We start from the raw sequence: 27183 nt of genomic DNA, 5'->3' as shown, positions 1-27183 counted from the left end.
TATTTCGCATCAGAGTCCAGTATTTTAAATAGGGGAATGTCTCACAAAAATCTCATTTATCATGAGAGTGGTCCCATTTAGCACAATGTACCTATCACTAATTTTATGTTAGTGGAGAAGAAGATGTGCAATTCCCACAGCATGGCACAGGCCCGTATTTGTAACAGATAACAAAGGATTTCCATGTGCAAAGGTGTCTTGGGCTACAGAAGCTTCACAGGTAGCACCACAGAACAAAAACCCTGTGATACTGATGTGTTTACACAGCACACGTTTACTTTTAACATGGCAGGCACATCTTCATTATATGCGTGACTTTCATGGAGCAACAGGCATGAAGTGTGCTTGAAGAATATTAGATTAACTCAGCACTGAACTACTTTTTCTAGCTAAGTAGAGGGTTACTTATTTATTAAAGAACATATTGATCAAATATTTATCAGGAATCAGTTAGGCACAGCCCACTTTCTCTTCCATTTCTATCTTAATCGCTCTCTTTAAATACTGTTATTTATTTTTAAAGCATAAACTGTCTGGCAGACCAGTACACCGCTTTTGTGTGTAAAACTTTTATGACCACGTTATTAAACCCTCATATACAGAGCAGTTTATTACAGTAATGTTTACAGAGCCGCAGCTATTGCACAAATATAATAAATGCTCTAATATCTACCTAAGAATTTTTAAAAATATAATTGAAATGCACTTTTAAACAGGAAAACATTTGAAAGCCACATTGTGCAATAATATTATGCACCCTAAAATAGAATCTCACTTTCAGTTTTTGAATTTTTATTTCATCACTCCGTGTTAATTCTTAACTGGACCATATCTCATACAGAACATTCAAGCCATTAACTATATTAAATCTGTTTGGGACAGCACAGCAACAGAACAGCACTTCTGATGTTTTCCATTAATGTAACACGCTGAACAGAACAAAGAAAGTATTGTTTTACGGTTATTTTTTTCCTTAAAGACTTAAGCTAACATACACCTGCAATTTGGTAATGAAGGCCCCAATTCAGCAAAGCAGTTAAGCATATGCTTCAGATTCCAACACATACTCAAAAGGTTTATTGAGCAGGGACAATATTTAGTAGAGATGCAAAATAAACTTTAAAATAGAGCTACTGCCCTTAACAATAAACAGAGAATTAATCCCTTTTATACAGCATCCATCAAATCTTTGGATTTTGTGTTCATAATTCATATCTTAATCCTAAAAGCACAATTTGTTCTCTCAGTAGTGTTGCAACAGGAAGCAGTATCACTGTTAACCTCGATGAAACCTGACCGTTAAGTTCTCACTAAAGCTGACAGTCTTGGAGGAGCTTCTGAAATGTTACAGAAACAGCCACACTGTGATATACCATTCACCAAGGGCAGCTGGGGGAAGAGCTCCAGCCTGACAGTTACTTCAGTTCACCATCAGTTCCAGTTTCCTCAAGGATAAAACACAACTAGAGAACAGATGAAGGTATGACTTTCTGCATAACAGAAAACCTAGGGAATACAACACTGGGGAAATTTTCAGTTGGCTACGGATCAGAAACAACACAATGGTATAGCTTAAGCTCTGTGAAACAAAGATTAACACAAAACAGTGAGTCAGGTTTATCTCTTAAGAGTACTTAAAGGTAACTCCCTGGATGTGAAATGCCCAGTAATAGACAGATACTTGGGTACAAATAGCACATCACATGCAATAAAGGAAAAAGCTTTAATGTAAGAGGACTCTTGGATCACCCTCATTGAATTTGTGCTACTGGGCAACAGCCTACAATACTTCATGATCACAACTCTCTGGGACTTCTACATCCCATTACATTCAACTTTGCAACTAGAACATTAATCTACATTATGGTCCAGCCACAGTGAACATAACTCTCATTTTTGACACTGAGCTGAACTCTGGCAAGAAAACAAGCATATTGCTGTGGAACAGAAACAGGAGGGTCTTCCAGTAATTCACAGGTGAGTGCTGTCTATAACCTAGATAAAAAAGCCAGTGATGTTTGCATGATCCCTTCCACCTGAGAAAGATTACTGCTATTGCCAAAGGGATTAAACACTCCATTTACAGGCTTGTGCTTAATTACTAACGTTGCCTAGAAAGAACTCACACTTTTATAAATAAATTGAAGGAGCTATAAATAGCTTCTGCAACACCAGACTTCAGTGCAAAGAGATAAAACAGTCAAGATCTGAATTGAATCCTTAGCTGAATATACTTTTTTTGTCTCATAACACAGACGCAAGGGAGGGAGGAAAAGTTAAACTAAAATTCCTTTCACCTGCCTTTTTAGGACATTGCAAGAACTACCAATATGAACCAGATGATGTAGAAAATATTTAATAAAATACACAACATCCCTAGCCTCTAAAAAAAGAGGCAAGAACACTTCCACTTTTAACATCTTCAAAGTAAACATAGGTGGTGCAAGATTCCAGCCACCCCTCTCTCAAAACTCATTATATTTCTTTACAAATTACACAATACACAGTTGTGCAACAAATCAACAACTTACTCAGGTCCTGCTTTGGAGATTTGTTATAATCTCTTGTTATTACCCAAAGATCATTATGCAGGGTTATCCTAAGCTAAAATAATACAGTGAATTACACCGTCATAGATAGAAGAAATTGCATCTGGTTCCAACGGCTTTCATTTGAACACCTGAAATGATGACATGATTTCTTATTGACAACTGCTATTCAACATTTTATGACTAAGCAAGTAACTAGAGCACTTGTGACATCTGCATTTTGCTCTAAATGAAATTAACATAATTAGGACCAGCCAGCACAATCTCATTAACAGCTTTTTCGATGAAGGAAAGAGGAAATAGCATTATGAAACTCTGTTTCAAGGATAAAAGGATACCCAAAAATATCAAATGTACAAAAAAATCTGAAAATGTATAAATGTTTCATGATTTTTATGCTGCATGCAGTACTTCTGAAGTTATCATAAGTAAACACTGAATCTCCACACTGATGCCATTTGTCCACCTCACACAGTATGAAAGTGTGTTGGTTTGAAAGTAAAACCAGTGCGAGACTCCAAGTCAGTAATACAATTTAATAGGAGAAAAGAGAAAAAATAAAATACATGCAATAATATAAAAGAAACAACCACCAACACAGTCAGAAATACAACCTGACATCCTGTCAGTCAGGGTGTTGGTAGCAGTCCCATTAAATGGTGGCTGCAGTCCTCCTGGATGACAGATGTGATTCAGGTGAAGCAGTGCTCCTGTAGAAGGTGCACTTTCCTCTGAAGGTCCAGCAATGATGTGGAAAAGGTCCAACTTTCCTCTGGGATCCCATGGAAGGGGCTGCCTTCGGGTCCCAAACCCCAGTTTTTTATCTAGGTAGGAAAGGCTTGGCTCCTGCCCCTGGCTGGGGCATCTCCCAATGGGATGATGTAATCTTATCAGTCACACAATAGGACTTAATGGCCCATTAACAGAAGATATCTTCTGGAGGAAGGATGGGTTGTGAAAAGACAACGATGATCATCCCCCTGATCTTATCAGATGGCACATCAGCAGAGGATATGTCCCACAGAGATAAGGATCACCACCCCTCCCACATTTTAACAGATGGTGATAGAATACACATTTTTGCATTGTACCCCAGGACAGAAAGCTACTCAACTCCTCTCTCCCTACCACCACCTCAGGATGTCACAAAAGGTAAGAAAATAAAAAACAAGACAATCTGATTATAGCAACATTAGACAGAAATGCTTCTATGACCTTTAATTGAATAGTAAAGCTATGCACTTTGATGGCACTGGAAATCCCACTACATTGTTCTTTCTCCTTAGTACCCTTCTCCTTTTCACTGTCATTGATAATGCACCATTAGACTTGCTGCAAGATAAGCCTACATAATAGAAGTATATTTAAACCAAAACTCTTTATTATCTGACATGGAGAAATTATGGTCAATCACAGGTAAGGACAGAGAAACAAAGTAACAAAGAGTCCACAAAAACACAGATTTAAGTACCAAAGAATTAAGAGCAAGCCGCTTTAAAAAATTCGTTGCAGAGTAAAGACAAAATATATTATTTAGACAAATTAAGATCAAATTAGACAAAATAGCTGTGTTCAAACGCATGTGACCTTGGTTTTTCTTCTTTTTAAATACAAGGGCTTAGTAAGGCCCTCCAATTTCTCTGAAATAGAAAACAATACACAGGTCTTAAGTTCCAGAGGGAGTATGTGCTTAAAGTGATGGACCAAATTAGCTTCTATAAACAGCTACAGTATTTACATCTGCACTCTGAGCAGCCTATCACCCCAGAAGAGTAAAACAGTTCAGACAACTAGCTCAGGGAATAAACCTCTCCCATTTTATGACTCTACACAGTAGCAGCTAAATCAAGTGCTAAACAGACTTAATTCAAAATGGAAACAACTGAAATCTTCTATCTCAATACAACCTTCGCAATCGGAAAAAAGCCGGGAAACACAATATGGTACTTTACATACTTTTTTTTTTTTCCTAATGCCCCAACACACCAGAGAAACTGATCACCATTTTAGCCTCTAGACAAAGTTCTAATGGACAGAGATTCCTAAGTAAGTGCTTGCACTTTTACTGCTGTCCTGCTTCAGGCAGAGACCAGCAACAGGAAAGCGTTGTAAAACATTTCCCTGAGGTACCAAAGCACACTAAAAGTGTCTTTTCTTTGAGGGCTTTGAATTTATTTTGTCTTTTACTTCACACTTAGTACATGCCAAACAATTTAATGTAGACAAGTACTTGTCTTATATACACAGTAAGCCCCAGAAAGAAATACTTTTGCACTTTATTTTAGGGACATAAGTGAGTTTTATGTTCAGCAAGCTACTACTCTTTTCCCCAAAAGCTGTCTTTAAAATCCTTCCATAGAAGAACCCAGAAACCATGAAATAGCTGCTGGAAGAGCACTTAAGCTTTTCATCAGTGTGCTGCAGAACGCCATTAGTTCATTGACCGAAGAATGCAACAAGCAGTGCTAGGATATGCTGATTTGATCAACTCTTGGGGTTGACTTTCTAACACTATCAATAAAAAGCTGCAAAGGAAAGAGCAAGTTGTGGAACAGGTTTGTTAGCAGTAATGCCTTATGTCAGTAATATTTACAGAGAATACCCTTACTATAGTTACTTTTTTTTCCTATTTCCAAATCCCTTAATGAGATCTATAAATCAGAAAAACACTCAATTTTTCCCATGCAGAGAAAAATGCTTCACAAATCTCTATGTTTTCATTCTTAAATTAAAGTGAGACTTGAAGCAATTAGGTCAAATAGGTTTTACTTGCTTATATGTCTTAAAGCATTGTAATAGTGGTATGGACTTCTGCATAGCAAATTCCAGTAAAGTTAGCACACTACTACCTCTGCTGCTGGATTTCTCAAAATAAAAGACATTATACATATATGAAGAAAAAAAAAACATTGCACATAATGGAATTTTTTTCTATGTGATCTCATTCCTTCCTGTCAGGTATATTGTTTGTTCAAAACCAGAAAGTTTAGACATTTCCTCTTATAATTATTCAGCCATGTAGCTTTATCTTTTTTATTTCCAGTTTGCTTTTTCCCTTCACTTTCATGACAATTTCCAGTCTCTATAATAAAAATGAATATCTCTTGCATCTTTTTGTAGGCCACTTCCTATATATTATAAATATAATTTGTTTGAACATATTTAACCCATAGGCAAGCTATGCTGCTTGGGTAAATTCCTTATTAAAAATCGTTTTGCAACTCTTGTACGCCCTCAGTTATTTCAGTGATTTAATAACAGTTAACTTTGGAGCTCCGTGACAGCTTATACTGATTGAAACTGGTGCTGCTGCAATCCTGAACTCTGCAACCTTCCTTGGATCCATATTTCGATTCTGTGCCTTAGCTGGCATTGATATTTTCTCTCAGACAACAAAACTGGCAGATAAATATTTAATTCATTGTGGTGGGTTAGCACACAGAACCAACTACATGAGATGTACAAACACCTGAAACAGAACTAGGGAGAGGGGAAGGACCGCAGGGGTACCTGCTTAGATAGTTAAAACTGCTGTGGAAATATACTTCTACTGCAGGAAAAATCAGTCTCTTTACTGCATTCATGACTTTTAATTAATTATGATAAATAGGTTCCTTGACACAATTCTAGAGCAGTTGAAGTTAGAATCAATAAGGCTCAAAGAAGTAATACTCTTTTTTTTTCCCTAAAAGTAACAGGCATACATATCTAGCAACACTGACTGGCTGTGAGTAATAAATATAAATTCAATGATAAATTTTAAAGCAGAATGCTGTTTAACACACACAAGTTTTAGTAAGTATTAATAAATTAACAGTAGCTGAAAAGAGGTTTTAAAGAAGGCAATTCATTGCTTTATACTTCAGTCTCCTCTGTTAACACAATCTTTCACCTTACTTAGATAATCCTTGTATAAAATGCTTCAAAAGCTGCATCTAACCAGATAAATATTGTAGAATGCATACTGAGTCTAGTAACTCATCAAACATGAATTAGTTTGCCCATCTACTCTACTCTGACGAGATCCCACCTGGTACACTGCACCCAGCTCCAAAGTCCTGGAAAGACAGGGATGAACAGTTGGACCAGGTACAAAGGAGAGCAACAAAAATTATCAAGTGGGATGGAACATACCTAAGAGGAAGGGTTGCTAGAAGTTAGTGGTGTTCAGGCTGGAGAAGAAAAGGCTCCACCAGAAAATGTTTATGACAAGGATGCTGAAACACCGGAACAGGCTGCCCAGAGAGATAGGGGAGATAGGAGAGATAGGTTATTAAACCTATCCCTGGAAAAACATTCAGGGTCAGGCTGGATGGGGCTCTCAGCAACCTGGTCTACTTGAAGATGTCCCTGCTTAGTGCAGGGAGTTGGCTAGGTGACCTTTGAAGGTATCTTCCAACTCAAATCATTCTGTTATTCTTTACGTCAACACATTAAAACATTTTTTCCATTTTATTTCCAAATTTCATAATGAAGCTCTCAAGCATAATTTTCAAAAATAATTAGGCATACTAGGCTAGATAAGATATTACTTAATTTAACACATATGCAACTGTTAAAAGTCAGACTTCAGAAGGGAAAGACATTCCCACAGCTGGCTGACCCAACCCTGTTGTCTGTAATGACATCAATATTCAGTTTCACTCAGACAAAAGCATTTATTGTCAGCTCATAAACAAGTTCTACAGAACTTCATAGCTCTGTAAAAGGAAAGAACCTTTAAGGTTATGCAAATATATATCATGAACTAATGTCAAGACTAATTGAGAATACTTTATTACCACGCAAAAATAGTATCATCTTTTAAAAATAACACTAATAGCATGAGATCATGGAATGGCTTTATTGGTGAACTTTTCCTCAGATGTAGATCATAACACTCTAAACACAAGAGTAGATGGAAATGGCACACCAAAAATTTTCTTTTTGAAGCAAAATGCTTAACAAAAGGATGCCTAAACTACCAGTAACACTAAACCTTTTCCTCTCCTGTCCTGTATCCTAATATTCCCACCATCTCTCAATGGAAATTGAATCTAAAATGTTTAGTATATTCAAATTAAACAACTCCTTGGAACCTAACCTAGATGATGAAGAAGAATTTACCTTCCTAAGGAAAATTATGTCGAAGTCTTCTGTGATAGTACACCTCAAAAAGCCATGCCTACATTCATCAGTCCAATGCATTGGCTTTCATTGAGATGATTTAGTTAGATGCCATCCTAACAGAAGTTGTCTGGATGCGAAGGGAGACACCCTTCTCTTTCCCTCTCCCACTGTCTTTCAGTAGCTAGCTGTTTTTCAACAAAGTAGTTAGGAAACTTTTTTGAATAACCAAGCACTACCCACAGGAGTTTGCCTCATTATTTCCCAACCCAGCATTAACCTGCTGGTTTGATATGTTCTATAGTGCTTGCTTTAAGAGTGGACCAAGCAATCTCACTTTTCAAAGACTTCCTTTAAGAGATATGTTAACAGAGATCTTACAATGTAAAGGTACATAATCTTATCTTTAGGCACGTTACTCTATCATAGATTGCAAACAGAGGAGCTCCTTACAGTTTATTAGCAATATGTAAACAACATTTATTAGAAGGAAATCATAATTTTCCCAAGATGCGACCTAGTTTTAAACAATGAATCCATGCTATTACAAATTTTAACCGTGTTTGCACAGACTACTGAAATTTCCTTATAGGTGTATCATAACACATCAACACCTGTAGTAAACAGTTCTCACACAATAGCCCCTGTTAAAAAAGATAATGATGACATCAAATTTTTACAACAATTTAAAACCTTACAAAAACTACAGTGGGAAACAGCCACAAAAAGCCACAAATCCTTAAATGTAACACAGCTTTAGATCAAAAGCAAGTCAAATTAACATGACTGCAGTTGAGAATTGACATGATGAGGACTTCCACGGTTTGTTTTTTTTACCAAATTTGGTGTGTTTGTTTCAATTTTGTCAAATAAATACGTACAACTCAATTTACTACCTGGCCATTCCTTATTCAACAACAATTTTTAAGAATATAAAAATGTTCTTTGCAAAGTTTATAAATAACTGTCTTTATCTTTTCCCAATGCCTGAGAGTCACAGCAGAGAAGCTGTATTTAAATGTAACTGATACATTTAAAAGAACCAAAGTATAACAAATACCATACACACAGAATCAGACTGAAATACCTATTATAATTATGCTTTCCAAAACAAGCTGACCCAATTTTCTCGTAGGGCTTTTAGAGAAGTTCAACCTAAGATTTAGAACTGTTCCACATTTCATATAGCAGGCCAGCTCTACTGTATGAGACTTTTTCTTTACAAGCTCAGGAGAAAAAAAAAAAATCAGGTAGAAGCAAGTCCTGCTAATTTGATAGTTTAAACTCCTTTCTCTCATCCCGAGATGGAAACAGCATAATCAATTAGAATTCTGCAAGACCCTCTAAAAGGAACAAAATTACGAGTAAGCAATTTCTGAAAGCAAATCTGTTTTTTAGCATCGGATAGATAAATTTTGCAAAGAAAATCAGACAGCCTTCAATAAACATCACGGTCAATTGTTAAGCAAAGAAAAATATTTAAAATATTCATCTCTCAGCAACTAAAACTAGCTGCCACTAAAAGCAACATTCACCTTCCAATTTAGCCACACAATTAGGTAAAACATGTAAAAACATCCCAGTTGAAAATAAGGGCAATTTCTTCCTCCTCCCCATATTTTTTTCATTATAGGATGGGGGCAAAAGAATTCTACAGTTGAAACCCTGTCTACTAATCTCTCCTTTTGCTACCATTCTCAAGTGACAAGCATTTCAGAAGTGGAACGACAGCAGTCTTGCTTTGAATGAGGCTTCCAGAATAATTCTAGATATATGCACACAGGGCCCATATGCAGAAGAAATTCAGTTTGACAAAATTCCTATTAAGAAAACAGGCAGTGTTCACATACACAGTCAGTGGGTTCCAAGTTAAATTAGAAGAAATATTCATCACTGCAATAAAACCAAACTTGTCCAAATTGAAACTCTTTTACTTTCAGTTGACTTGCAACAGTGGACATTTCTGAACAGTCCTTAATTATACTAAGTCTTCAGTACAGGGCATTTTTAAAATGCTATGTGGTATTTGCATAAGGAGATTCAAGTTCTTAAAATCCACTCTAAATAAAAACTTATAGACCTACAGAACATAAAATACTAGCATACAATCAGATATATTTAACTTTTACTGAGTAGTGCCAATCAAATTATGAAACATAAATCTCAGTTTGCAAACAAATTGGTTGTCACAAGCATAAAAGAGCTACATCCAGCGGAGCACAAAAAAGTTCTTAAAGAAAACGTAGCAACAAGTGAATCACTAAGACTGCTGCATAAAGCATGAACTGAATATGAAGTCATTAAATATTTAGTGTAAACCAGAATCAACTTTTAAGTTGTATATTACCTATTATCTTCTTCCAAAAGGTTTTAATTTTCCCCCTCCACCCTCCAAATTATCATAAGCCAAGATAAACTAATTTAGCTAGCAGCTTAACACAATGGATTTTCTGAGCAAAAGATTTCAACAGACAAGTCCTTGCCTGGAGTTGTAGACAGGTATAACGAATCTACCACAATGATCTATTATAAGGAAACTGTAATTTTGTGTATGAATAAACAAGCTACTCTACTCAGCCATGTGAATACCTGAGAGGTTCAATGTTCTGGCAGAGATTCTATTTATTCATTAAAAGAAAAAAGCATGTGCTAATCAGTACGATTACAACTCTGCTTATCTATGTTGAAAGCAAGACCATTTTCTTCGGGTGACTGACATATTTATTTCCTTCCACACATGTTTTTTAATAAATAATGAGGTTCTTGTATGGTGTCCCTTAAGAGACATCAAATACCGCAACAGAACAGCAAACTTATGTACATTTATAGCACCATCTCATAGATCCCTTTGGCTAAGTTCATCTTCTGTAAGCAAAACACAGATCAGTTTACATCACAAAAAAGTTTAGATCCAAAGCCTAAAGGCCTCCCACAAAAGAATACACTGCTTTAAAATATTATACAATTTAAATAATTTGTTATTCCATTTATTAAAGAATACATACGGGGAGGAGGAAAAAACCCCAAAAAACAACTGTCCACCATAATTCAAAGGTGACTGCACAGTGACAGTGTAAAGATAATTGCCTTGGCCTATGACACATTTGGACTCTCAATGAGAAAAGAGTCGCAACTTCCATCTGGAGACTCTCTCATCAAAGGTTTTCATTTAAAATAACCATTCTTACCAAAGAAGAATTTTCTTTTCAATGTACAATCTTCAGGCCACAACTCTACAACATCATGTTATCACTTTGTGCACTTACAAAGGGTTAATCACTAAATAGAAGGGTAGTTCAAGCAGAGATCAAAAAGCCAACATTGCTGGGCTTCTATCCCCCATTTTGCTACCTATTCACTCCATGGCCTTCAGTAAATGCATTCTCACTGTGAAGGTGCATGCATCTAGAAAAATCAAGATATATTATGCCTTACCACTCTAAAGCGGTAATTGCAAGTTTAGTGTTTAGAAAACCATATAAATTTTTCAGAGGAAAGACAATAAGCCATTGATTTAAAATACTTCCAAAACAAAACATAGAACTGACTGATGAATCTCAATTGTTCATAAGTCTGTTTACAATTAAGTTTCTATATTTTGCCAGACGGTTTTCTCTCATTTGTAGCACCAAAATTAATTCACCATTTCCAATTATTACAAAGTATTTCCTAAGCACTCCAGGAAATAAGCAGATCTGTTTTTGATGAACAAAGGCATTAGTATTAAAGACTGGACTACTAAGACTACTCCCTAATTTCACTTAGAACATGGAAGAAAAACCCAACACACAATAAAGAAAACAACATACATAGTAGCAACAAGTTTCCTCCATTAACAAAGGAAAAATTATTCATCTATACAACTGAAGAGGGGATATTAAAAATGTCCTATGTAAGCTGCTTCTCAGGAGTCTACTTAAAAAAATATGGCAATCCTTATTTTACAAAAATCTGGGCCTCAGATAATTCTAAGGATCAAATTTAATGCATGTGTAGCTGGGATTTACAAGTGCGTCATTTTGTAATTTCTCTTTGAAGATGAGTCTTACCCATCTTAACTTGCCAAGTTTCGTCTATTTCACATCTTGTGAACTCAGTTTGGTTGGTTAAAAAAAAAAGAAAAAGAATGAAGTAATGCTCTGTGCACTCAAAAGGATTAAAATTTGGCATGACTAAAGTGAACAGCAGCTAACAATCTTCCAAAGCATTTCACACTGAAAAGTTCATCTGACCTTATAAAAATGAACTTGGATGCAAAACCCATTGCTATGAGGCCCATAGAGAAGTACTGCAAAACTAGAATCCTTCAACATATATAAGCATAGTTCCCTGAAACTTTTTTAAAAGTCTGACCTGCATGAGTGCTTTGCATAAATGAGCCTAATATATTGCTGAAGACAAGCACTAACACGGCTCCAGAAATGATCAACATCAGTACAAGATAAATATCCAAAGTCACATCTTTATTGATCTCTACTCCTTTGAACTGCTAAGTCTCACAATTCTCATAGCATCAGCAACCAAGACATTAATGTGTGCAGAAAACTTCCTCCAACTTATGATGTACAATTCTTTATATGTGCCAATTACACTTGAACCAAAATGCACTTCAAATCAAGCTAAAACAAAATTCACATCACTTCCTAGAGTTCAGAATTCCTTAGGAGATAAAGACCTGGTAACTCATTTTGAAATCTATGCCCTGCACATCCTCTGAATTACTTTATTTTTACATATAAAATATGTATCTTCACCATAAAAAAAGTCATGGTCAGGATGACAGCTGTTCACTACACATAGTATAAAACAGGGCTAAAAACTCTCAAAAAGCATGTAGAAGGAATAGTAATGCTCCACTCAGTGCCAGACATGATAATGTCTACCATGTAAATGACAGCTGCTTGGAAACTGGAGCATAACCCTATAAGGAGGAAGGCAAGAACAAAAAAAAAAGACAGTGAGCCAAGTGCTAGAAGCTCTGAAATCCTCTTGTGACTCATGGAGAACTGCTGCTGGTCATTAGACACATCACAGCTGAAGCTGCAGCTCTACAAATGCTAAGTAAGCAAGCATGTTCTATTTTTAAGAAAAAGGCAAGAAGCTTAAAAAAACCCCAACAAAATATCATCGAAGAAACAAAAGGAAAAAATACAAAAAATCCCTAACTGGTGGTTTCTTCAACAGCAAAGCTGAAGAGAATTAACTAATGATAGAACGTGAGGAGTTTGAAGAGACCCACAGGGATCACTGAAGCCCAACGCCTGGCCCTGCACAGGACAGCCCCAAGAGTTACACCATGGTGCCTGAGAATTGTCCAAACAGTTTTTGAACTCTGCCAGGCTGTGCTGTGACCACTTCTCTGGGGAGCCTATTCCAGTGCCCAACCACCCTCTAGGTGAAGAAACTTCTCCTAATTTCCAACCTAAACCTCTCCTGACACAACTTCAGGCCATTCTCTTGGGTCCTGTCACTGTCACCACAGAGCAGAGAACAGTGCCTGCCCCTCCTCTTCCTCTCATGAGGAAGTTGGAGACAACAACGAGGTGTCCATTTCTCCAGGCTGAACAGACCGAGCTACCTCAGCTGCTCCACATAATGCTTCTCCTCAAGGCCTTTCACCATCTTTGTTGCCCTCCTTTGGACACTTTCTAACAGATTAATATTTTTCTCATATTGTAGTACCCAAAACTGCACACAGGACTCACTTAAGGACACATGATATTGCAGATAAGCAGCATTTTACTTTGGGAGAATCGCAAGTAATGTTTTTCAGCACTCCAAATCAAGATAGGAGCAAGAAAAATGCAAAGAGTAAGAGATCAGAAAGTACTTTTTGACAGGTATGTTTTTAAAAACCACAACAGGAAAATGTGAATGATGAACACTCAAAAGGAAATGCTAACATTATATTGATAACAACTTCTTACAGCACATTTTTAGCTGCTAATTGCAATTTCAAAAATAGTCAAGAAAGTCATTATTTCTGTCAATAAACCAGCTATTATTTTTATGAATTTATAGTCACTGTACTAACTATGAAAACCCATCAACCATACAAGTCTCCTGATTGTCTAGCTTCTCACTATGCTTTAGCCATGTTCCATGAAATTTTAAAAAAAAAAAAATCCTTCTGGTTAAAATAATTTTAAACCTCTTATTTCCTCAAAGAAAAAAAATAAAATTATGTGTACTCCAAAGAACTTACCTAAATAATTTAAAGCATATCAAAAAAGAAGGCATTTTTGCATAAAAAAATCTTTTTAATATCATATTTTGTGGAGAAAATGTCTTTGAAATAGAAAGTAATTAGCATTTCACCACAGGAGACAATATATACCATGAAATGTACTTTGATTTCCTCCTTGAGATCCACTACATTGCTCAATAGTGGGCAATATGCAAAAAAATCGTAATTAAGTTTATTACAAACATGGAACACTACAAATGTTTAGCAATCTCATCATAAGAATTTACTTTCAAGATTGCTTACTACATTTCTATAATGAATCAGTAGGATTTCATTCAATCTCAAATATACTTGAACCACAGATCCTTATGAAGTTCTTCCACAGCATTATTGCAGTTGTCTAACAGTTACATAGTCTGAAGTATATAATAAATATTCAGATGGGACTATCATATACCATGCAACACACTTATAAAATCTTCCACAAAATGAGCTGACATTTTAACCTTACATTTTGAAAGGAAGAAATCAGGATGCATTTAAGACAATATTTTTGACCACTGGGTGCCACTCTTGTTCTGTGTACAATAAGCTTCCTGACACTAACTCAGTTTTCTCAGCCTTTTTGTTTTTTTAACTCAGCTTTAAACAACACTGATTCTTCCAAATTGAGAGGAAAAGTTGGAAAAACTTTTACCAAAATTTTTATTAAGCACTTCTTTTCAAAACCCTTTATTATTGCTTCTAACCCCAAGAATGCAGTTCTGAAAGAAGTCTATTACACAGACCCTTATGATTTATGAAGGATTTCCTTTATGGTAAGGTTCTAGAATAACCCATCCATGTTACGTCTAAATCATCCCATCCAATGGAAGAGATATCGACTGTAACTGTGTGGCCCTGTATGGATATTGCTACTAACAGCTTCATATTGAATTTACAACATCCTAAGACTAAGGCCTTGAGCAAGCCTGTCAGGCTTGCCCTGTCTGAGCTTTTTCTGACCTGCTTGCAGTCTTTTTTTTTTTTTTTAAATGCTGCTGGTTTAACAGTAATTTTTCCAACTGGCCAGGTATCTATAGCTAACTTGGTTTACTTCTGTTGACCTTTGTATGGAATAACCATAGCTGTAAATATATAGTAACAAGGAGTTATTCTATGGTATTACAACCAACACCATAGTGCTGGTTTCACCTGAGGAGAAGAGACTCAGAGAGAAGTTGTAGGATTGTAAGGATGAACTGATGTTTCACTGAATATTACTATAAACCATGGAAAAAGACATGGGGGTTGGAGATGTTCCATTTGATAGACTGTTAATCAAAACATCTGTGTTGAGAATCCTTCGCCCCGAGGAGAAAAGGGGATCTCTTTTTCTGGAGATAAAGCATGAACAGAGAGAGAGATGAAGAGAACTTTTGGTTTGCAACAGTTCATTCTTAAAAATAAATACCCCATAAGTTTAACATGGCCCATAAGCACAGCTTTGGGAAAGCTGTGAAAAAGGGAGGAGCCTCATGATTTGCAAGTTCTTTTCCCAGGCAGATGTGAATCATGAAAAGTGAAGCCACGAGAGAACTGGGTTTTTTTCCCCTCCTTGTGGAGAAGTCCCTATGGCCTGACAAGAGGAAATTTCTCTCTCCAAAGTAAACTGAAAAAAGGACTATTTACGTTGGGAACTGACTGAAGTAGTTTTTTGTATGTTTGTCTTGTTATGAAGGTTAGGAGAGAGGAGGAAAGAGTGGTCTGAAGATCTTATTCTGAATTTACTTCTCTTTCTTTGTGTAGTTAATAAAGTTTTTTATACCCTTTAAGTTTTAAGTCTGCCTTGCTCTTTTGCTCCTGGTTCTGTCTCAGAAGAGAAAAATGAGTATATTTAAATTGGAAAGTCAAAACTATAACATTATTTAGTGTGTTGGCCGGGAAATTCAAATTAAAACCAAGACAACAATGATGCAGTATCTACAAATACAGGCCTGGTATAACAGACATTTTGAGAAGTGGAAATGCAGGATGTGGCATATAAAAGCATAGCCATCAGATGACATTCTTAGATCAGACTGCTAATATTTCACCTATACTAACAATCAATTCTTGCCTAAATAAGGTGACTTTCATTCTTGTCCATAAATTTTGAGTGCAACACTATCCTGTGCACTTTATTTGCTAACTCAAATAATCCATGTCAAACATCATTGCAGGCAGATGTATATTACAGCCCTATGATTTACTACTCGTCCTTAAGATTTCATAAATGGGAATCTGAGGTACAGTCTGAGAAGGGTTCATAGAAATTAATACAACACACGATGGAAATATATACTCATCAGTCCAACTGAGAAAACAGGGAGCTCAGAAGGCTGTAGTGAACTTCATAATCCCATTATCTAGCCCACCAGCCTTTAAAATCGCACAGGCATTATTATATTGTAGCCCCAATGTACCACAGTTGCAGAATCAAATAATAGACCAAACAAATCTCTGAAGTCATGTGACAAGTGTGACTGATCAGAGATGCATTCAATTACTTACACTTCCAGGTTACCATCCTAAAGATGTTACCATTATTCCTCCCATCTTTACCAAACAAATACTAAAATAGAGACTTTCATGTCATATAATTTCTTTAATTTCTATTTCAAATAATACAGCTAAAATCCATTTTTCTACTATTGTCTTTTACTTCAACAGATGTTCTTTCCCTGTTATTTCACTGGTCTGCTCTACCAACCAAGTAAAATGCCCTAAATATTCGCAGTCTATGCATTGGACTACTAGGAAAAAAAATACCTGTATTCAGGTCTTGTAGGATGATCATCCCTTGCCCATCTGTATCCTGATTCATCCTGCAAAACACACACGCAAAACGACTGCATGACATGTATCACAGCACCAGATGTCAAGTACAGTTAGCTGCCAAACGGTACTTAATTACTGCAAAACCAATGCATTTAATGAGCTTAAAAATATTAACCCCCATAGCAAGTATCTTCTCAATTTATTCACTGTATCACTTTACTTTTTATTTTCTTCCTCTGTCAGTATTGATGAGAGCAACTTTGCAATGCCATACAAAATACAAAAACTACAGAAGTTTCCAAAGCATATACATATATATATACCCTGACTAAAAGAAGAATTTCCTCTTTGAAATATAAATTACCATCAACACCTTGAAATTACAGAACTTCAAACAGCTGGGTTGCAGGAGGCAACAATAATGTCCTTTCCAGTATTTTAATTACCTCGTATTCAAGCCTTAGCAGGAAAATAAACATCATAAACACGTGAGAAGAATCACCTTACGTACACCTCGGTGTGGGGGGCCACTTCTGCGGTCATGGGCAAAACTACGACCCTCGTCATAGTCTCTGTACTCAGCGTGACCATAATCGTCATAGCGACTGTAACTCCCGTCCCCAGGTCTCTCCAGCAGTGGTGGCTTCTTGGGCACAATGTTTACTATTCTATGGTAATCACCCTAAGCCAAAAAACAAACAAAATCATATTGCTTTTAACAGCTGAAAATCTGTAATGAATTAACAAGAGTAGAACCAAGTAATTTCTAAATGTGGGACTTAGAAGAAGAAATTGCATAGGGAAACATCAAACATTAAAAATCATACCAGTCTGACAGTGGAATAACTTAGTAAATCTAATTGGACTCTGCTCATTCAATCCTTAGGCATTACAAGTTTAATTATTGAGGGAAAATTTCAAACATGGTTTGTCTTTTGAAAGTTTATAAGCAGTAGCATTAGCTACTTCATGAGCATCGGTTAGCTACGTGTATTTCTCTTTTACATTAACTTTAGAATGCAACAAAGAAAGTCACACCTGTAATGCCTATTAAAAAAAGTCCATTTGAAAATGCTAACAATTTTCCTTACATCCATAATATCCTCCACACTTGAGATAGACCTTGCTTCATAATGTGAATAGATAAGCACACACTGAATATAATGCAGTAGGTGATCTAAAGATTCAAGTGACAGAATTTTACAGTCTTGGTTTTAGTGCAAATTTCAGGCAGCTTTTTGCTAGAACACAAAATTAATTTATTTCCTTCAAATAATATGTCTTACAGCATCTGTCAACTAAAGAAATTCTTTGTTTATTAAGTACAAATTGCACCACTGCAAAAGATGCAAATTAAATTTTACTAGAACTAAGTTTTATATAAGTTAACTGCAAATAAAAAGCAAATGAAAACATGAATGCAAGATTTAGTATTTTAAATCTTCTTCCTTTAGCAAAACATTTTTTTCATGGGCCTTAAACAAAAGCTACAAATAAGCAGACTTGAATTAGCATATGCAATTTGGTGGGGGGAAGGCACTCAAGTTATTTTTTTAAGAGTAAAAAGTCGCAATCTAATGCATTGATAATTTTAATATTGCATTCACAAGCTGCTAAATACTATCATGCAAAAAAAAAGTTCGTTTTGATTTCAGAGACCATCCAACAAACAGACTAGAGGGCAATCCAAAGCCAGCCTACAGTCATACTGGTGGAAAGTGGAGACTACATACACAGTCACAACACTTGATCTACCCTTACCTCATCGAACGTCCTCCACAAGTAATCATTATTTTTTTTTTAGTTTGATGTCTTAGAAAGATGTGCTGCGCAACTTAAATAAAACTGGTCCATGCTTTAACCTCACCCAGAAGACCCCACCATATAACTATAATGACACACAGAAGAACAGTTACATGAAAGCTCGATGAGTATCCTAGTGTCAAGTGCTTGTAATTTTATGTTCTTTACCAGTATCTGTGTTTCTACTACAATCTATACTTGATACACAATTAGCACCCAGTTTAGATGAGGACGTTTCTCTTGCTCTCTTCAAAAAAAGGTACTTCATTCTGTATCATTGGACATCTCATTTCCAACCTACTAATCTATCAGCAAACACTAAGCATATTAACAGATTGAACAAATTAATTTCATTTCACTTGTCTAACCAAAATTAAGTCAGACTTCTATATGTGGACACAAATACAATGGCACAGGCTTACAAGGAGAGAAAGTACCTTCTAACTATCTTGACTCTGCAGAGCTGTATGAGAAGGAACTCCATATCCATCTTTCAGTATGGCAGAGAGACACCATATCTTGGTTTGCCCAGCTACTGGGGATGTTGTTTTGGTAAAGATGGATAATATTAATTGTGATGATTGTACTCTGCTACTCCCTTCAACTCCAGTTCCAAACACACGTAATACAAAGCTAGCATTGAACTACCTAGTTAATTTTTGCATCAAAATGAGTGCATCACATCTTTTAGACTGTAAATTTTCATAATGCCTGATACATATTGTTCCGTGGAGAGCCTCAAAGACTACAGGAATTTAGAAATATCAGTGATGCAACGGTTAAATTAAATTGGCAACGTGTTAGTCAAATGAATGAAAAAAAAATCTGTGAAAATACATTCTGCCTTTCCTCTTGTCCTAGGTTATTTTAGAGAAGGAGGTAGCTAAACATCCTGTGAATATCAATCTGATTTCCAGCTTGCTGAAAATGCAGAAATGTTACTGTTGCCTGTAAAGAGAATTTAAAATGTCACAAAGCAGCCAAACACTAATAAACTACTCAATAGAGAAGCCTAGGTAACTAGTTACCAACTTATTACCATTGGTAAGTTTCCAAAGAGACAAGCTGAAAAAGTAACAGGGGGAACCCAGAAGACAGATTAAATCAGCTCTGCTCTTATTTTAACATTTCCAATAAGTAAAAGGGAACAAGACAAGAGGCACTGGTACCTCAAATTTTATTTTGCCAAAAGCACATTACGCAGGATGTAAATAGAAATATCAAGAACTATTCTTAAAATTCTATTTACGGTGAAATACCTCCAAAGACAAAGCTACAACCTGTTTTATTTCTTTGTTAGAGACTTCAGACAAGGGAGGAAAAAAATTACCCAACTCTGTGGAAGAGAGAATTCCTTAAAGAATTCTGAAGTTATTCTCTAGCACAGCAAGCACAGCTTCTGCACTTGCTTTTACAAGAACAACATATGTACATACATAGCACACAAGACTCTGTATCTAAAAAGCAGATTTCTGTTGATACCCTTTTTGTAAATTGTTTCCCCTTACAGGACTTCAAAGCACAACTCTAGCAAAGATGTACTTTCAACACTTGCTAAAAACATCTTCTCCTATATTTTAACCATCATTAAAAAAAAACTATGTTGGTGACAAGAACAACCATGAAAGAAGTTCCTTTACCACCTCAAGTTACTTAAAAGAAATATTAATGTAAAAAGACTATGGAAAATTATAACATAATATGGGCTTTTGTTACCCAGAATTCATTAAAAATTCTGCATCTAATTACACCAAAAAAACTAGTTTACCAAAATACAAATGTTCTAAAACACTTCCAATAGATTTGAACATTGAGAAAAAGAAACCAAGACTTAATTCTGTAGGCAGCCTATTATTTCTGTGCAGATGCATGTGCCAGATTGCTGACTTCAAAGAACAGGGAGAAAAAAAGAACTTGGGGCATACTAGGAACTTACACAGGTCCATAAATCCAGCCCCTATGGTACAAATCATTGTATAAAGGTATAGTATAATGTGATAATGCTACAGACACAATGCTTACTTACATCACCATGCATCCTTGGAGGGAGACGTTCTCTTGGAACTCTTCCATAGTCATATCGCCCTTCAGACCACATTTCATCTCTCCGATATGCCACTAAAGACAATAAAAATACAATTAGTGAAAACCAGACTCATTATGAATAGACAAAAGGACAGTGAGCAAAAAAATAAAGGTTCCAGGATTTCTTCCAATATAATGTATTATGTGCAAGCCCCATACATACACTTTTTATTATTAGCCCTTTAAAATAGGTCTTTCTAGTTATGGAAAGTATGTAATGTACTTGGAACAAAAATAACTCATATTATGGTCAAAAACATAGAACTGGAAATTAGTTCAGTAAAACCAGTAAAATTACATGACTTAGAGATAATAGCTCTTGAAACATATACGCATTGCAAATACTAGATGTACATACAAATACCTTACAGTAGTTTTAATACTGTTCTGCTAAAAATACTGAAACTTTTAAAAAAGTATTTCAACATCTATTTATTAAATAATTTCTACTTTTTAATAAAATATAATAACTTTGAATTATTTCGTCAACTCAACCATCTGGAAAGAGATCAAAATGCAGCACATTTCTTAGTATAAAGTCCCACATTTTGATTATATGGATACAATACATTCTTCCCATGCATATACTTCTTGTTTTAAATTGGGAGCCAGCAGAACAAAAAAATATCTCTTTCCAGAGGAAAGTGACTTTCAAAGCTGTTAGTCATTAAAGACAGGTGGAAATAAGCTTTTTCAACTTGTCTCTTTGGAAGCTTACCAATGGTAGTAACTTGGTAACTAGTTACATAGGCTTCTCTCCTGAGTAGTTTAAGAGAAAGAGATTCTAGAGAAATAGATTCTAGTCATGCTGTGCTAGACAACACAAACTTGAGGAGTTCAAACCTTTCTCTTGATTATAAAGGGGCAATTATTTACTATATAGTACTGAAAGTAGATATGCAACTACTAGAATTGTATTTTTCAAATCTTCCCTTCACAACAGTAGCTCTAGCTGTTACAAACAGTCAATGCAGAAAAGTAGCAGCAGGTCACATTCAGAAGGAGAAATATGTCACTTTACCTACTTGCACAAAGTAAAAACATTTTACTGGAACTAGACTTAGGAGGCTATATAAAATTATTGATTAACACAGATGATAAGAATCAATATAACAAAAGGGTTTATTAACTGTAAACAGAGGTAGCACTAGTTCTGATATACACTTTTGCAAAATACAACAAACACATACTTTTCTGTCAGTTTTAGCAAATCTGTTTCTGAAGATCCATTTACTTACCTACAAAAAAAGAAACTGAGGTTAGCAAAAAATACAAATATATTCACCATAAGTACATTTTTTCCTGTTAAGTAAACCAGTCAGGTACAATCTAAATGTTTTAAGCACCTGTATCCTGTGATCCGTCTTTGTAAAGAAAAATAAGATCCAGTTGCATGTGATGAGAGGTTAATGAAAAGCTTGATTTAACAAAGGCTTTTCATTTGGTAAAAGAGAGTGAATCCTGATAAAGAAGCTCTTTCTTCAACTACAAGATGCATCTATGTTCATAGATGAATCAGATTACCTTCATAAAATATAGTCCCATTTTATAACAGACTTGACCTTAAATTTGTTCTCCAATCAAGACAGAGAACTAGTCTGATGTAGCTACAGGTTATAAATCAAAAGCTGACTAAATCAACCAGCTGATCCTAGCTTTGGTAAGGACAAAAGCAAAAAGGATCCACTTATCGCATTTTATCTTCTTTTCCTGCCAGTTGCAATTAAAAGCTCGAGACAGTATTTCTTGTTTGGACTCAGATGTTTATTAATTCCTATCTATACAGCATTCTCACAAACCGTGAGTTCTACAGCACTTCAAGCTAACAAGCTAAAAATGGAGTCATATCTCTCTCTCTACAAGGCCTTTTAAGGCCAAGCTGTCCAATTAAGAACGGACACCTAAATTATTTTTATTTTTAACCCAATAACCAACCACCCGTGGCCCGCAATGCAGATTTTTCCATCCAATTAAACAAGATCATCCAGACCCAAGAAGAAGAAGGACAAAACCTCTGCCCTAAAACCTCCATCTTGCTTTCTATATATTGCTATATTCTAAAACCTTAAATTCTAAGTTTTCCACCATGTGACATTACACACTTTTATTCAAACTACACACCCATAATCTCAGTTCCACTATTCAATTTTGGAAGCCTTCTCCATGGCCTCAGGTCAAAAGCAGTGGTTTTTTGGGAGTCAGTGCCTGTCAGCACAGAAAGTCTAAAATTCTCAGTTTCCAGAGTTCCAACACCTCTGGCCTCACCCTTTCCAGTAAGCTCAATGTAAGAGTTACTAATTCTGAAACCACTGCTCAAATTGCTGCATTGGATGGTCAAGTGCATCATCAGAAGCACCTTCCTGGCACCTTCACAGTAACTGCCTCAGCTTTTCTTTATTTTGTACTTCACTGACTTTTTCTAGAGCCTTAAAAATGCACACCAGCGCATGTGCATGAAGAGCTCTTAGGCCAATCCCATGCCTTCCTTACCACATTACCAGGAGGATGCTCTATCTGTTCTTATGCTGTCCCTACTGTCCTCTTTTCTTTGTGCCCAGAACAGTACTTGAACATTTCTGTATTTTTATGTACCAGCAGGGACAGAATTAGCTAGACAAGACAAAATCATTATGCTGAAAAGGCATCACATGCTCTGCCTTAAAACACTTCACTGCTGGTCCTTCATGCCCAGCCCTTGCCCCAGGGTGGACCATTCCTTCTGTCTATACTTGCCCACAGCTGGGAAGTACCTGAACTGCCCACAGCACCCACTCCCTCCTCTGCTCATCCACAGCCCACCCACCTCTCACATGAACAGAGAGCTGGATACTTGATGGCAACCCTCAGTCTTTTAGACAAATAGCAAAATACCAGAAGTTGAATTCAGATGAGGTTTTCAAGTGGGCTGCTTTTTTTTCTATTTTGACAAATGCAGTAGTGACACTGTCCTTTTGCCTGCAGAAGTTATTGAAACTGTTAACTGAACACAATGTTCAGAAAGCAACACATCTCAGACAAGTGCTACTGAAGCTGAGTGCAAACTTATACCTCATTCTGCTTTGTCAGTCAAACCACCTCCAACATCCCAACACACATCACTGGCAGTAGGCACCAACATTCACATACACATCCCATTATACTACCAGGCAGCAAGGCTGACAAAAATACTCCCTTTTTTAATCACTATTGGACCTCACTGAAATGAGTAAGAATTAAAAACAAAAACACAAGCTAGAAAAAAGTAGGGATGCACTATCACAAAAGTCAACAGACTGACAAAAAAATATACACTAGACAACAAGTAACTATGCATGTGGAAGAAAAATCTCATTTGAATTTAGAGGAATTAAAAGAAGAAAGTTAATCAGGCAGAATCAACCATCAAGTACATTGGTTAAAACGCTGGTAAGGTAAACAAGTAGAAGACCAATTTTATACAGAAAACAAACAAATTTTAGCTGAGACCAATCAGACAAAATAAATATGTATTTGAAAATACCAAAAGCAAAAAAATGTTTGAAGGGAAGAAAATGTAATTCCCAGCATCTTGAGCACCTTTTATCTGTTTCTATAGAAAAAGAAAAAAACCTATTTCTTAAGTGATGTGACCTTACACAGCTTTAATAACAATCATGGACAGTCTAAACTCTTAGGATCAATATCAGAAGATTCCATTAACAATGACTCAAGAACTAAAATCTCAAGTTTATGATGATGCATTTAGATTCATCTGTTCTCTCAGTCGGTACAAAGTTGTCATAGAACAAAGAATGAGAAAAAATCTGGTTTTGTTTCACACCTAATATTACAATTCATCCTGATTAACTATTTTCTATCAGCACATACAACAAAAGTAGTTGATATTTAATATTGTGATATATAATCACTTGCTATATTAATTTAAACAATCTCTTCCTATTTTTGCTCAGAGGTGACTATCTTACCTAAAGCAAAATCTTCTCTCAAACAAACACATTCTGTAAGTGTAGAGGTCACTCTATTAACACAACACAAGCTGCTCTGTTGTAGCCAGCCACCACGAATTGCTTTACTCCAATTAGCACTATGCTGTGCTCTATGCTAATATGGGTTTTTTCATCAGGCTGACTACACAGGTCTTTTAAGATTTTTTGCACCACTAGGCTTTCTTTATCTAACAATCAAGCGTTATTTTTTTATTTTTGTTTGCTTTCTAAATAATATGCTATGTTAAAAACGTCTGATGCGTTTTCTAAAACACTCCAGTACTTTGAAACATTTTGTACACAATTCTTGTCTGCTTACACTTACTTGAGACATCAATTTTCATAAAGGCTAGAAGTACCTACTTCTCCAGGATTTGTAATTTTCTAGCATGTGCTATCATCCTTCTGTAGAAGTTACATTTTTGCTTTCAACACATACAGCTTCCTAATCCAGATAGCTCCATCTTGCTATATGTGAACAAAGCATAAAAAATGCTGTGCTGCAAATACAGAGACAGGCAGCTGAAGCGTCTCCCACACCACTGGGATATATCTGGTTTTACAATGTTACTTTGATAAGCAGCAGAGACTGACAGATGTGAGCCACTTCTGTCTCTACTTTGGAAAGCTCTCAAAAAAACCTCAAATGCTTTTGCACAAGGTGTAGGAAAGATGTAACTTATTAGCCATATCACTATAAAACTTGCAATGATTTCTACTGTGAGGATATAAAGACAGACAGAAAACATTGTTTTGTTTTCCAACAATTAGACTCTGTACTGATAATCTTCAAAGATATCCCAGTATCTCTTACCTAGACAGAAGGCAAGACAGATAAAAATGGATTTGGGGGAGAAAGTAACTTTCTCATCTTCCCCTCATATTTGGGATAGGTAGAACACACTGAATAGACACAGTCCTACTGGTAAAATGAAAAAACAGAAGACCAGAGGGAAAAATCCATCATATCAGGAAAAAAAAAAACATGAGAGAAGCACTAAGAAAAAACAGACATTTAAAGACCATCTTTCTCTGCCTAATAGCAAATATTAAGCTGTAGGAGTTTCGTAAGCAATTATGACTGCAACAAATCTAGAGATATTCACCTAGATATCAAGGAGGCTTTTTTCCAATCTTTTTCAACCCATTCACAGTAATTTTGACTTAAAATAGCATGTGTAAACTGACTATAACCAATAACAGCAGCAGCATTCCAATGAGGATTTACAATCCCACTAGTTCCACTTCCTTACTACATCATTCTAATATGCCACTGGGACAAGAGAAAGGGAAGCAATACATTCGGGGTTATATTAATAGAATCACTGATACATCAGCACTCATTTTTGCCTGACCACCTGTCCATCATCAGTGCCAGTGCCATGAAAAGCATATTCTACCAGGCTCTGATGCAGCTGCTCCATCAGCAATGTCACTGCAAACAATTGCATGGATCACCAAAGCTCCCCTGGCTTTCCATCCTGCAGCACAAGCACTCTGGCAACAAAATAAGGCAGCTTTCCATACTGCTGCCATAACCATAATGCTCTCAAAAATTACTCTTGAAAGTCCCAACCAACCCATAGCACTTCACTTAGGGAAAATCACTCTGTCAAACTGTCCTCACTGGCTGTGTAGGTTTCCACACATTTTTGTTTATTTCTGACTGTCTTTGTTCCCTTGAAGTCACAGATATCCCAGATAAATAATTTATAGACTATCCTTGAAAACTCTAATAGAAGGGAAAGACCCTACTTCAAGAGTAGGAGTGAGAATAAAGAACCATAAAGAGTAGATTCGAGATGCTTAAATACTAGTAGGGACTTAAACTATTATAGCATACCGTATGGTTAAACTAGTCACACATTTATTCTGAAAAACTTATTCTAGTACTTATTAGGAAATCAGCTAAATGACACACTCCTCTCTTATTTATCCCTCTAGAAACAACAAGGATACTGATCCTGCACCAACATACCACACACGTCAATTAAAGTATTTACAATGGGATTTATATAGCCTCCAAACATTCATTACGAATTATTGTTTAAAACTACTTTCAGATGTATGTACAAGTAGCATGATCCTTCCCTTCAAAACAAATACACAAATTAAACCGAGAATCGAAGTCTTCTGTCCCATGTGGGTTTTAAAAAGGATTAAATGATAAGGCTTACAAGCCATCTCGGGTGCTAACCCAGCAGCCGCCTGCCCAGAGATGCCGTCCTTCCCACCGCTCCCGTCCCGCCACTGAAATTCACCCCAACTCGCGGGCAGTCCCGCTCCACAGAGCCCCCGCCGCACCTCGGGCTGCCCCCGGCGCGGGGCGGGACGCGCTCCCCAAGCCGACCCTCGACGGTGCCGCTGCCCAGCACGGACGCTCCGCGACCCCCGAGCACGTGCGCACAGAGGGTGAAGGAAGGCGGCCCCGGGGCGCCCCACAAGGAGCCGAGCGCGGCCCCCCGCAGCTGCGGGCTAGAAGATCGGCTCCAGCTCCGGCTCCGGCTCCGGCTCCGGCTCCGGCTCCAGCCCCTCTGGTCCCGCGGAGGAAGGCAGCCACCCCGGCTCGGCTCGGCTAGGCCCCGCGCCCGGCACCACCGCTCACCCACTTCCGCGGCACAGCAGCTCCGCGGCCGCTCCGCACTCCGCCGCCGCTTCCGGCGCGCCCGAGTCGTCGGCGGAAACTCCC

General features: G+C 36.7%; 1 protein-coding gene across 9 annotated transcripts in view; it reads right to left on the bottom strand.

The window, feature by feature from the left end:
* Positions 1-27182, bottom strand: part of PPHLN1 (periphilin 1) — a 65678-nt gene extending 38496 nt beyond the window's left edge. For 2 of the 9 annotated variants that reach the window (XM_088165551.1, XM_088165555.1), the window contains exons 1-5: positions 27100-27181; positions 21720-21767; positions 20471-20562; positions 17153-17323; positions 16633-16688 (exon numbers count right to left, since the gene is read on the bottom strand). In XM_088165551.1, the coding sequence (XP_088021677.1) occupies positions 16633-16688; positions 17153-17323; positions 20471-20562; position 21720 (320 nt within the window). In that variant the 5' untranslated portion in view covers positions 21721-21767; positions 27100-27181. Of the gene's footprint in view, positions 1-16632; positions 16689-17143; positions 17324-20470; positions 20563-21719; positions 21768-26798 lie in introns of all 9 variants that reach the window. The other 7 variants (XM_088165549.1, XM_088165554.1, XM_088165552.1 and 4 more) reach the window with 5 other exon arrangements.
* Between the last annotated feature and the right edge of the window lies 1 nt (position 27183).

This window comes from Sturnus vulgaris, chromosome 5, assembly GCF_052056855.1.
Source record: "Sturnus vulgaris isolate bStuVul1 chromosome 5, bStuVul1.hap1, whole genome shotgun sequence".
In the NCBI taxonomy this organism is placed as follows: domain Eukaryota; kingdom Metazoa; phylum Chordata; class Aves; order Passeriformes; family Sturnidae; genus Sturnus; species Sturnus vulgaris.
The sequence above is the reverse complement of the archived record's forward strand: the minus strand, read 5'-3'. Positions and strand labels throughout refer to the sequence as shown.